At 48.5% G+C, this 13,182-nt stretch overlaps 1 protein-coding gene across 3 annotated transcripts; it reads right to left on the bottom strand.

Moving 5' to 3' along the window:
- Nucleotides 1–52: 52 nt before the first annotated feature.
- On the bottom strand, nucleotides 53–4,660 carry LOC117971639 (single-strand selective monofunctional uracil DNA glycosylase-like). Of its 3 annotated transcripts, none has more exons than XM_059013142.1 (3): nucleotides 4,094–4,205; nucleotides 3,039–3,514; nucleotides 53–1,576 (listed from the first exon to the last, which is right to left on the bottom strand). In XM_059013142.1, exons 2-3 carry the CDS (start codon nucleotides 3,348–3,350, stop codon nucleotides 1,046–1,048), a joined length of 843 nt encoding a protein of 280 aa, XP_058869125.1. In that variant the 5' UTR covers nucleotides 3,351–3,514; nucleotides 4,094–4,205; the 3' UTR covers nucleotides 53–1,045. The 3 variants fall into 3 exon arrangements, with proteins under 3 accessions (XP_058869125.1, XP_058869126.1, XP_058869127.1); XM_059013143.1 differs by having other exon boundaries at nucleotides 3,039–3,400; nucleotides 4,094–4,149; XM_059013144.1 differs by lacking the exon at nucleotides 3,039–3,514 and having other exon boundaries at nucleotides 4,094–4,660.
- Nucleotides 4,661–13,182: the final 8,522 nt, after the last annotated feature.

The raw sequence follows: 13,182 nt of genomic DNA, 5'->3' as shown, positions 1-13,182 counted from the left end.
TATGTGTGTGTGTGTATCAGTGTGTGTGTGTATCAGTGTGTGTGTGTATCAGTGTGTGTGTGTGTGTGTATCAGTGTGTGTGTATCAGTGTGTGTGTGTGTGTATCAGTGTGTGTGTGTATCAGTGTGTGTGTGTATCAGTGTGTGTGTATCAGTGTGTGTGTGTATCAGTGTGTGTGTGTATCAGTGTGTGTGTATCAGTGTGTGTGTATCAGTGTGTGTGTGTGTGTGTATCAGTGTGTGTGTGTATCAGTGTGTGTGTATCAGTGTGTGTGTGTGTGTATCAGCGTGTGTGTATCAGTGCGTATCTGTACAAGTCTGTGGGTGTGAACGAGTGAAATCCATCTGAAATATCGACCGCTCTTAAAAGGCAGACCCTGAAAGCACTTAGTGTTCTGAAACTCTCCCAGTGACAGGAAACAAGCAAACAATTAACACTGCAAACAAACAGCACGAAAAATCATTGCAAAGAAAATTACAAGGATGGACTCTTAAACAATGAATGCCATGAGAAAAAACACATACAATTATCAAAAAAAGAGAGAGAAAGAGAGAAAGGAAGAGAGAAAGAGAGAGAGAATTAATGCTATGCAATTAAAAAATATTAAACGAATGAATTAATGCTGTAAAATTATTAAATTACATTTTAAAAAGACAAAGAAAGAAAGAAATATCTTGTAAAATTACATTCAAAGTTGTTTAAAAAGAAAAAAAGAAAGAATCAATCAAAGTCACTCCGCTTGTCTGGAACCCTGATCTCATCCTTCCAACCACCAGGTTATACCCCCCTGACTATTAAGCCACCAAACACAAATTCTGCAGTTCTGAATTCAATCCCCACCAAACACAAAACACGAAACACTCACTAAACACAGGAAGGTGCGCTTCTCCAAGAGAAGGCTAGGGGGCGCTCTACCCCAGAAACAGGACTGCCCCCCTCCTTGCTGTCGCCCTGGTGAGCATTTCATTGTATCGTTCTTACAGAAGTAGTTCCTAATGGTCTTTTCATTGCATCAGTCTCCTCAGCCCTCTCGCTGATGGCACAGTCACTCACTCAGCAGGGATAGGACTCCCACTTCCTCCAGCTTAGCTCTGGCTATCTCCTCCCAGCCCTTGTTGGCCTGCGGGTTCCTGGGTGAGGGGTGCATGATGCCCTCCACCCTCACCCCCTCCACCCCTGCCTCGGAGAGAGCCCTGCGGGCGCGCTGCTCCGCCAGCCTGCCCACCCCCACCACAGTGCTGACTCCCAGGGCTCGGACAGCCTGGCACAGCGCCAGGTCACACAGCCTCAGCAGCTTGTCTCTCTGCTCCGCGGGCAGGTCGACGGGGGTCAGGTTCCTGCCGGTCTGGCTCACGAAGGCCAGCGGGCAGAGGTTGTGGACGAAACAGCGGCGGAAGAACACCTCCGGCTCTCCGCACAGCTTCCGGAAGAAGCCCCAGAAACGGGCTCCGCTCACCTCACGCTGCTGGCACTCCAGCCCCAGGATCGGACGCTTCGGGTGTTCGGAGGGAGGCCGACCCACCTTCCCACTGATCTGCAGCCAGTCACGGACAATGCTCGCCTCCCCGAAGGGGACCTGGAGGCAGGGAGGAGGAGGGGACAGGGGAGGGGAGAGACGGGAGAGGAGAGGGGAGAGGGGATAGGGGAGAGGAGGAGAGAGAGGAGAGGGGAGGCGAGAGAGGAGGAGAGAGGGGAGAGAGGGGAGAGGAGAGGGGAGAGAGGGGAGAGGGGAGAGGAGAGGGGAGAGGGGAGAGGGGAGGAGAGAGGGGAGAGGGGAGGAGAGAGAGGAGGAGAGAGGGGAGAGAGGAGGAGAGAGGAGAGAGGGGAGGAGAGGAGAGAGAGGGGAGGAGAGGGGAGAGGGGAGAGGGGAGAGGGGAGAGGGGAGAGGAGAGGGGAGGGGAGAGGAGAGAGAGAGGAGAGGAGAGGGGAGGGGAGAGGGGAGAGGGGAGAGGAGAGAGGGGAGAGGAGAGGATAAAGGGCTTGAAATTCACGCAAACCCCCTGCCTTCCACACTGCAGCCCAGTGCTTGCTTTCTTTCTTAAGCAAGGGGAGTTCTCAAACCCAGGATAGTTAATCAGATTCGAACCAAATGCAATCCGAAACGTCTAGAGGAGGCTCAGGGTGTATGATCAAAGTGTGGTGAAGAAACCAAGAATCATTGTGTTCACCATGCAGTGTGACACACACACAGACACGCAGACAGAGAGACACACACAGAGAGACACACACAGAGAGACACACACAGACAGAGAGACACAGACACACAGACAGAGAGACACACACAGACAGAGAGACACACACAGAGAGACATTACTAATCCACTGGCTAATGGCCGCTGCTCGCTTCCCTAACCGCTATTAACAGCAGCTGGACACTTTGCAGACAGACCCCTCCCCTCCCCTCCCCTCCTTTTCCTTCCCCCTCCAAATGTCACAACAATAGTTCACCTGCAGCCATCGACAGATCTGCCAATTAGCAGCCTGATGAATGCAGCGCTCAGGAGAAATGAAAGCCTTTATTGACTCATTTGTTTAGCTGATCTGTTGAACCTCGACCTCTCCTGAAGGTGGGGGAGTGAGGTCAGGGGAGCACAACCAACAGCTGGCCGACAGGGGAATGGGACGGACGGACAGACAGACAGGCAGACAGGCAGACAGACGCTAAGACTTCTATAGACATTTTGGATTGCATCTGGCTGGTTTATTTATTTATTTATTTATTCATTCTTAAACCTATCGGTGCAGTAACTTCAGAGATAGAAACGAGACTCCCGTTGCACAGCAGTTTGATCCACTCCTGGTTCACTACGAGTTTAATCACACCCCTGAGCCTGCTCCCTACACACACTGGGGCTGATCAAGCTGGTAGTAAAAACTGGAATGGGTGACACTGCTGTGCAACAGGAGCCTTATTCCCATCCGATTAATCCCACTTTGCTTTTTTTTTTTTTCTGGAACCCAATGGGGTGGTATGGAATGGAATGGTGTGGTGTGTGGGAGGGGGACGGGGTCTCTGATTAAGCGGCTAGCCGCACCTACCCCGTTCTGTGCCATGCCAAAGGGCCCTGGGTTCATGCCCAGGAAGAGCACCTCTTTGCTCCTCTGGCAGTACTTGTTGACGTAGCACTGGTGCGTGTCCCAGGCGTACTCCAGGGGATTGTAGACGTACTCCACGGGCGCTCCGAACGACAGCTCCCGCAGACGGGCGTTCAGCGCTAGCTCCCCCTGCAGGAAGAGGGAGGCAGGGCTGGAGCCCTGGAACACAGCCTCCAGCTCCGGAGAGAGAGGCGCTGACCCCCCCTCCACGCAGCCCCCTGTACCGGGCAGGACAGCTGACTGACCAGCCTCCATCGGACCGCTCTGCACCCAACAACCAGTCTCCCTGGAGCCCTCAGCCGCAGCTGCAAAGGAATCCAGACACTAACGCTTAAGATTTGAGGACTCCGAAGCTGTATGGGCTGCCAGCCTCAGCAAAGCCTGGAGGAGCTTCTGGTGCTATCAGGGGTACAGATGAGCTGAAAGGAAATAACACCAGGCAAGCTCAGTCACATGACTCGCACCTCCCGCACAGCTGTCTCATCCAGTCAGTCAGTCCTCTTGAGACACGTCCCCGCCCCCCTTGTGTAAATGTCATCTATGACTGGGGCTAATCAAGCTGTTAGTAAAACATGGACTGGGTGACGCTGCTGTGCAATAGGAGTCTTCTTGCCGTCCCTGTGTTTCATAATCTTTTAACGCGCGCTGCACAATGCTGAACTGCATTCACTCAAGTCTGTGCTTAAAAACGACAGTCATGCAGCCCGTGCTGTTTAAAGACACGACGTACTTATTTAAAAACTTGAACGCACACTGCCGGCTTGTCCACAGCATGCGGGAAAGCGGAGAAATGTATTTTAATGATGCACACTTTTAATTTCAGAGCGAGTGTCCTGCACCGGGCTTAACAATCGCACTTTACGTATCTGTGTGGTTCTTTGTTGGGATTTTTCCCCCTCTCTTTCCTTTGATTAATTTAAAATCCTCACTCATACAGAACGGGAAGTACAGCGGGGTCATTTTATTTACATTTAAATGCACGGAACACAGACACTTACCTCGGTCCCTTTAACAATGAACTTCCGGCAACAATGAACCGGCCGCCCGCCCCTTCGTGAGCGTTGCATTCCGGGCGTTGTAGTTCTTTGTTCCGACAGCCGCGTCGACTGGTGTGGATGCGGTACCTGGATAAAACTACAAGTCCCGAACTCAAGCCTCGTTTAAGTAAGACATCCGAGAAGGCTTCTGGGGGTTGTAGTTTTGTAGTTAAGCCCGTGTTGTTGCTCTGCCACACAGAAAAGGAATTCCAGATTCCACACACCAGCGGAGTGACGGGCTTTATTATGTGTTTATTTAGCAGACGCCTTTATCCAAGGCTTACAGAGACTAGGGTGTGTGAACCATGCATCAGCTGCAGAGTCACTTACAATTACGTCTCACCCGAAAGACGGAGCACAAGGAGGTGAAGTGACTCGCTCAGGGTCACACAATGAGTCAGTGGCTGAGGTGGGATTTGAACCGGGGACCTCCTGGTTACAAGCGCTTTTCTTATCATCCCGGGAATGAATCATCGTGCCTGCGCTGGCGTCTCGCATTCACACTGGAGCTGCGTGTTACTTCCACTGCAACTTTACAGGATTTTAATTATTATTTTTATTTACTTTTTAATAAAAAAAATGTTTTGCTAATTCTCTCTCTCTCTCTCTCTCTCTCTCTCTCTCTCTCTCTCTCTCTCTATATATATATATATATATATATATATATATATATAAAAGAGCTAATATATTGCAATTAAACAAAATATACATATACATACATATATATATTGCACACCTCTATCCCACCTCCCTCCAATGATATCGTACTTTCTCTCCCTCTCTCTCTCTCTCTCTCTCTCTCTCTCTGTTTTGTGCAGACAGCTCCACCTATTGCTCAGACAGTGAAAGGCCCCGTATGAAGCCACAGTCTCAAGTGCTGGCCTGGTCTTAAGAGCTGAACCCTGGCTGCCTGACTGCCCCAAGGCAAAACCGACCTCCCCTTATAAAAGTTCCTTGCAAAAAAAGCATGCTACAGCATTGTAGAGAGAGAGAGAGAGAAAGAGAGAGGGAGAGGGGGGGGGGGGGGGGGGAGTGTCCCAGGCGCTAGGCCGCACTCTCTGTTGTTACCATGGCAGCAGCTGCAGCTGAAACCCAGGGAGGAAACGCCCCCCTGACCTGCCGCTGAACCCAGCCGGGGGTCGGAGGTCGATGGCTGGGAGCGCAGTGTTGACGTTGAGGGATGAGGAGGGTCGGTGCGCAAGGAGGAAGATGAGCTGCTGCAGATGGGGTTACAGTCGGAGCAGAACTGAGAAAGAGGAGGGGGGGAGGCAGATGAAAGCTGGATTTAATTATTATTAATGGGGGAATATTAGGAGGCTGCCTTTAGCGGGGCTTACAAAATGCTTTTCCTGTCAGGGTCGGCCTGTCCTGTAAACGGGCTTCCTAAAATTCTGTTTGGTTTTGTTCTTTACTCTTGAAATGACACAAATTACAGAGGAGGTTTGTGATCCGGGATGGTGAATCCTCGCACTGTGCGGACACGAGGCGGGTCATAGCAGACGAGCTGCTGTCTTCCTCTGGGACATAAAGAACAGTTCTGAGGGTGGAATCTCATTCATAACACTGATGAAGGCGCTAGCATTAGAAACGTCTGTCTGCTTGACTCGGTTTCTTCTAGTTTCAGTAACACTGATGAAGGCACTAGCATTAGAAACGCCTGTCTGCTTGACTCAGTTTCTTCTAGTTTCAATAACACTGATGAAGGCGCTAGCATTAGAAACGCCTGTCTGCTTGACTCGGTTTCTTCTAGTTTCAGTAACACTGATGAAGGCACTAGCATTAGAAACGCCTGTCTGCTTGACTCGGTTTCTTCTAGTTTCAGTAACGCTAATGAAACCGTTACTGAACTTCATGTCCAATTGAGATGCAAACTGGTTTCCAGTTCGGAGGTCAGTGGTTTGTTTTGTTGTTGTCTAGGCTCTCTTCGAGGGACTAAATGAGACTAGCGCTGCCCTGAAGCAGCACTGCCTGTCCGCCTGTGCTGTGGCTGGGTCTCTTGGCTGCAGTAATTCAGACAGTGCCCTCTTGTGGCCTGTGCTTGCTATTTCAGCTAAACCCCTCAATGCTGATCTCTACAGCCCAGAGTTCATGAGCTCCCCAGCCTGAGTTTATATACAGCACCTGCAAGGCAATGCAATGGGATCTCAGCGTGCTACCCTTCACTAATGGCTTTCAGTGGCAATGCAGACAGACAGACAGACAGAGGGGATGGACCTGAACTTTTGAACCTGTGTGTGTGTGTGTGTGTGTGCGTGTGTTATTTATACATTGTACGATTTCTGTCTACTTGCCTCTCGCATAGGCTTCAGTCACCTTAAATCTTCAGCGTGGGTCTAACGCGCCCCCTTGCGGTGAGACCGAGTTACAGCATCAGCCCTTTTTTTTCCATCTGGCTTTGGTTTACCTGCCTGTTAAAACCGCGCGCCAATGGTCTTCGGCTGCAGCTGTTCCCATGTACTGTTCCTTTGATAGGTTTATATGGGAGAGATCGAGGTACTACACTTCTGATAATCAGAATTGAATATATTATATAAATATAACATCTTTAGGAGAAAGAATGAAAGAAAGAAAGAAAGAAAGAAAGAAAGAAAGAAAGAAAGAAAGACTGATGTCTCATAAAACCATTTAAATTCTGAAACTGTCCCACTTGCTCCCCCTGCTGGGCATTTATTTTATTTTCACGGGGGTGGGGGCTGACTCGGCTCCAGAGCTGCGCCGTCTAGTGGAAGAGAGAGGAATGACTGGTCAAATTCAAGGTGGAGGCTGGAATGATTGGTAGGATGTGTAAATTGAGTGTAAATTCAATAAAATGCATGACCAAATATCCACATGACAATCCACACATGTTTTCAAATACATACAGAGAGATGGAATGCATGTCAATATATGAAATGTGGCTGCATTTAACATTGCAACATATTTCAAATACATACAAAATTCGAACTTTTAATAATTTTAAATATATTCTTATTTAAATGATTTTTTTTCGTTCTAGAATAGATTTAAAAATACATTTCTATCATAAATTATGCTGCATTACAAAGATATCTGAAACATAACGCACGTTTTTGCTCAGAAGAGCCAGTTTCTCAGTGTTTCACACACCTTTGTCAATGGAAAGCATGCTTGTAAACACACAGTGGCTGTACTGCTAGTCTTCTGATGCCCTGGTAAGCACCCTCACTTATTTCTGAACATCTTACACAGACATTCACGCTCTCGATATGAGACCCATTCCAGTGGCTGTGTCTGTATGACATGCTGCTGCGTCTTGTAGACGGGGGTCTGCAGCCTTGGGCTTTCAAACTGCTTCTCAAACGGAATGTTTTACAGCACTAACACATTTTATGGCAGGGCAATTCAGCAGCAGCTGTGCTCTTCAAAATAAGCACTTCCTAGAATCAAGAGCAATAAACGAATAAACCAAAAAATAGAAGGAAAAAAGGCTGGACAGCCATAAACAAAACCCCTGTCCTCCCCCCTTTCACCTGCCCTGGATAAGAATGCGAGCCCCAGGCTTATAGAAAACAGCAGGCCTCACCCACACACACACACACACACACACTGACACACACACACACACACACTGATATACACACACACACTGATACACACACACACTGATACACACACACACACATACTCACACACACACTGATACACACACACACACACACACACACACACACACTGATATACACACACACACTGATACACACACACACACACTCACACACACATACTCACACACACACTGATACACACACACTGATACACACACACACACTTCCCTTCCATAACATAAACCTGAAACACAGTGTGTATTTTTCTGTACAAAATAAATTGTTCCAAATACAAAAAAATACTTTCTTTCTTTCTTCCCTTCTTTCTTTCTTCTTTCTTTCTTTCATCCCTTCTTTCTTCCCTTCTTTCCTTCTTTCCCCCGGAGGTTTTTTCTTTCTGTTTCTTCTTTATCAGTGTTGACTCTCAGGCTGCTATGTCCTTGCTGTGCCTCAGGGGTTCATGCTGTGTGATTAACACCCGTTTTGTGAAATGTTTACGGCCCACGTGAGACACGGAGGCAGCCAGGCTGTGGAGAGGAGGCTGCAATGCCAGCAGCCTTCTCAGGCTCACCCCTTCATCCAGAAAAACACACGGATTGCTGGGATCAAGCAAGGGCCTAAAAATGCAAACTGAGATCAGTTTGGTGCAGTGTGATTCAGCTGCTTAATCTGTGGTTGGACTTCGATGAATTTAAGATGTCGAAAATATATATATATATATATATCACTCAGTAGCATCAAATATGAAAATATTATTCAGTGCTTCATCTCTGGCATTTTTATTCTGCTAAACACTCATTCAATCTGTCTGCGTGTGTATGTGTGTGCGTGTGCGTATCTCTCCTGTCTCTCTCTCTTCCTGGCCTCAGACACTAGGGTTGAAGGTCACCAGCTGTTTTTCAGATTGACACAGAGACGGTGCGTTCGACGCGGGGGGGGTGGGGGGGGGCAGGTAGAGAGGAAGAGGGAAGCTCAGAAACACAGAGCTGCTCCAACTAGGAAGGTTATTTTACAACTGGGCGACTTTTACTTAATGTGTAATTCACTACTTTCTGCTACTTCACACGCACACGCACATGCACACGCACACACACACACGCTCTCTCCATCTCCCTCTCTCTCTCTGATCTCAGGCAGGACTGCTCTCTGATCTCAGGCAGGACTGCTCTCTGATCTCAGACAGGACTGCTCTCTGATCTCAGGCAGGACTGCTCTCTGATCTCAGGCAGGACTGCTCTCTGATCTCAGGCAGGACTGCTCTCTGATCTCAAACAGGACTGCTCTCTGATCTCAGACAGGACTGCTCTCTGATCTCAGGCAGGACTGCTCTCTGATCTCAGGCAGGACTGCTCTCTGATCTGACAGGACTGCTCTCTGATCTCAGACAGGACTGCTCTCTGATCTGACAGGACTGCTCTCTGATCTCAGGCAGGACTGCTCTCTGATCTCAGGCAGGACTGCTCTCTGATCTGACAGGACTGCTCTCTGATCTCAGACAGGACTGCTCTCTGATCTGACAGGACTGCTCTCTGATCTCAGACAGGACTGCTCTCTGATCTCAGACAGGACTGCTCTCTGATCTCAGACAGGACTGCTCTCTGATCTCAGGCAGGACTGCTCTCTGATCTCAGGCAGGAGTGCTCTCTGATCTCAGACAGGACTGCTCTCTGATCTCAGGCAGGAGTGCTCTCTGATCTCAGACAGGACTGCTCTCTGATCTGACAGGACTGCTCTCTGATCTCAGGCAGGACTGCTCTCTGATCTCAGACAGGACTGCTCTCTGATCTCAGACAGGACTGCTCTCTGATCTCAGGCAGGAGTGCTCTCTGATCTCAGACAGGACTGCTCTCTGATCTCAGACAGGACTGCTCTCTGATCTCAGACAGGACTGCTCTCTGATCTCAGACAGGACTGCTCTCTGATCTCAGGCAGGACTGCTCTCTGATCTCAGACAGGACTGCTCTCTGATCTCAGGTTCAGCCAGTCTGGTGCTGTTTTGTTTCTGGCAAAAAACACTTTGACAAAACTGCAGTGTTTTAAGAGTGGGAGTGAGGGAGGCAGTGGGGTGAAGTGGTTAGTGCTGAGTGCGACAGACAGACAGGCAGGGTCAGGAAGGTTGCTATCTGGGTTTATCTCAGGGCAGCCTCTTTGGGTTTGAGGAGACACTGCTGCTCTTCTGTAATTTATGGCACAGTAAGTGGTTTGAGCTGCTCCTCACAGCAACACCTAACCACAGGACACCCTCGTCATAAATAACACTGCCAAATAATTCACAGCGTCCCTATCTCTTACAATAACATGCAGCGGGAAGGAAATCCATGTTTCAGAGCCAGGCTCCAGCTCACCAGCCATCCTCAATACAATACAATACAGACCATTGAGGAAGGGTGTAGCCAGCACACTGGGGTCCCATTCCACCAACGGCCAGACTCACCCCATTGAAGCTGCCCTATCATTGAAGATTGTAACCTGTTAGGGTCCCAATAAAACACTTTGTATTTGTATTGTGTGTGTGTGTGTGTGTGTGCGTGGTTTGTTTTGGCCATTAGAAATCTTGTGAAACCCGATAGCTTCCTGTAGTTCAATAAAAATAATATATAAAAAACCATGGAAATTGAATCCAAGTAGTTTGTAATCCCCAGAACGAGCAGCTCCTGAGTTTCCCCAGACTTTGCACAGTGGTAATAAATTGTAATATATATTTTTTGGCCACAACATACTTCCCACATGACAAGAGATGAATCGGAGCCGCTGTCAGCACCCTGTTTTTTAACACGGGATTCCCTGGCTGTTGGTTTTCAAGAGCAGCGTTTCGGGAGAGAGACAGTAAATCTCCTTTCTAGGGCTTTTCAAACGGAGCCACCCCTTTGGGCGAAGAGCTTAATTTATTGGCAGATAATTAGCAAGAAACACCAAAAGGTTTCAGCTCAAGAAATGTTTCCCCGCGAGGCTCTGTGTGTGATCTGTATGTACTGGAGCGAGGTGACAGACACTGCACTGGAGCAGAGAGACACGAATCTACTGGAGCAGAGAGACACGAATCTACTGGAGCAGAGAGACATGAATCTACTGGAGCAGAGAGACATGAATCTACTGGAGCAGAGAGACATGAATCTACTGGAGCAGAGAGACATGAATCTACTGGAGCAGAGAGACATGAATCTACTGGAGCAGAGAGACATGAATCTACTGGAGCAGAGAGACATGAATCTACTGGAGCAGAGAGACATGAATCTACTGGAGCAGAGAGACATGAATCTACTGGAGCAGAGAGACATGAATCTACTGGAGCAGAGAGACACGAATCTACTGGAGCAGAGAGACATGAATCTACTGGAGCAGAGAGACATGAATCTACTGGAGCAGAGAGACACGAATCTACTGGAGCAGAGAGACACGAATCTACTGGAGCAGAGAGACATGAATCTACTGGAGCAGAGAGACATGAATCTACTGGAGCAGAGAGACACAAATCTACTGGAGCAGAGAGACACGAATCTACTGGAGCAGAGAGACATGAATCTACTGGAGCAGAGAGACATGAATCTACTGGAGCAGAGAGACATGAATCTACTGGAGCAGAGAGACATGAATCTACTGGAGCAGAGAGACACGAATCTACTGGAGCAGAGAGACACGAATCTACTGGAGCAGAGAGACATGAATCTACTGGAGCAGAGAGACATGAATCTACTGGAGCAGAGAGACATGAATCTACTGGAGCAGAGAGACATGAATCTACTGGAGCAGAGAGACATGAATCTACTGGAGCAGAGAGACATGAATCTACTGGAGCAGAGAGACACGAATCTACTGGAGCAGAGAGACACGAATCTACTGGAGCAGAGAGACATGAATCTACTGGATAACCCTGACGAACCCTACCTTAGGAAGACACAGGCCATGTCCTTGTGATGAAACTCTCATTATTGCATTGATCCCTCTGCAGGCCCCTCTGAAGGGTAGAATGGGAAATCTGCCCTATAAGGGAGTCAATGCAAAGCCCTCATAAAAAAAAACGTGCGAGAATGAGAACGCCTCGGGTGCTCCCTCTAGTGGACAGAGGCATGTTGACATGGACCTTCTTAAACCAGAAACTCAGGCCAGCTCCTCCTTCACTGTTTCATGCTATGAATTCCAGTTGTTACAGGGCAGTACAGACAGGGTTATAATGCAAGTTTAACATTTAAATACAGTGCAGTTTACCAAAATACAATATGAGCTAGGATGCAACAGGTTAGATCTACAGAGATGTATTCGTAGCGCAAGGAGAGCGCATCAGCTGAGGGTCCAGTAACGTGGTGCTGAGGTCAGGCAAGTCCAGCGCAGAGCAGGAGGGGCGGATCCGGAGAGATCTGCAAGGGCAGAGTGAAGACTTCGCTTGAGATTAGTGCTTGTCGGGACTCATGAACAAAAGGAATTCTTCTCTTCTAATTTCATCTTCATTCCTCAAAGAAAGATGAAAAATGAAGCTGCTCTTTGAAGGAAGCTGCATTCTGACAGGCCGCTGCCTCACAGATGTCTCCCTGCCTGGGGGGGGGGGGGGGGGGGGGGGGGAGCACAGGTGTTTGCCCTGAAATTACAGAAGCTGCCTTGCCTACCCCTGTGGTTTTGTTTGTTTTTGTGATATTATATTACAAGCACAGGCAGGCTTCCTCAATGCATTTATTATCTGACCAGGCACAGTATGACGACACGCACGGAAATTACTGTCGGAAGGCTCTAGTGACAGGTCTACACGTTGATTCTGAATCATTACGTTTTCTGAATGCATCCAAAATGGTAAAGCATAGGGAGGCATTGTAAAGCACAGAGAGGTCTGGTAAAGCATAGGGAAGCATTGTAAAGCACAGAGAGGTCTGGTAAAGCATAGGGAAGCATTGTAAAGTACAGTGAGGTCTGGTAAAGCATAGGGAAGCATTGTAAAGCACAGAGAGGTGTGGTAAAGCATAGGGAAGCATTGTAAAGCACAGAGAGGTGTGGTAAAGCATAGGCAAGCATTGTAAAGCACAGAGAGGTCTGGTAAAGCATAGGGAAGCATTGTAAAGCACAGAGAGGTCTGGTAAAGCATATTGCAAGCCATGGTAAGCCAGGGTAAACTACAGCAAATGCGTTGTGCTGTATAACCACAGAGCCATGGGAAGACTGCAAAATTGCTACGTTTGTGAATTGGCCCGGATTTTTTCAAACTAAAAACTCTCCCCCCCCCACCTCCCCCAGAGTGGGGGGTCTCTGTCTGGGCCCGCCTGCACGTCCACTCACACAGGGAGGAGTGACAGGATGGGTGACTCCTCAGTTTCAAAGCATCCGTTTCAATCTCATTAATCTGCGTGTTTATTTCACTCCAGGGCAGCAGGAAGCCAACACAATGCCAAACAGGTGGGAGCGATGATTCCATCTCTCCCTCTCTCCCTCTCTCTCTCCCCCTCTCTCTCTCTCTCTCTCTCTCTCCATCCCAGTCCCTCAGCTCTAACCACTAGAGTCACA

This window comes from Acipenser ruthenus, chromosome 45 (assembly GCF_902713425.1).
Source record: "Acipenser ruthenus chromosome 45, fAciRut3.2 maternal haplotype, whole genome shotgun sequence".
Taxonomy (NCBI): domain Eukaryota; kingdom Metazoa; phylum Chordata; class Actinopteri; order Acipenseriformes; family Acipenseridae; genus Acipenser; species Acipenser ruthenus.
The sequence above is the reverse complement of the archived record's forward strand: the minus strand, read 5'-3'. Positions and strand labels throughout refer to the sequence as shown.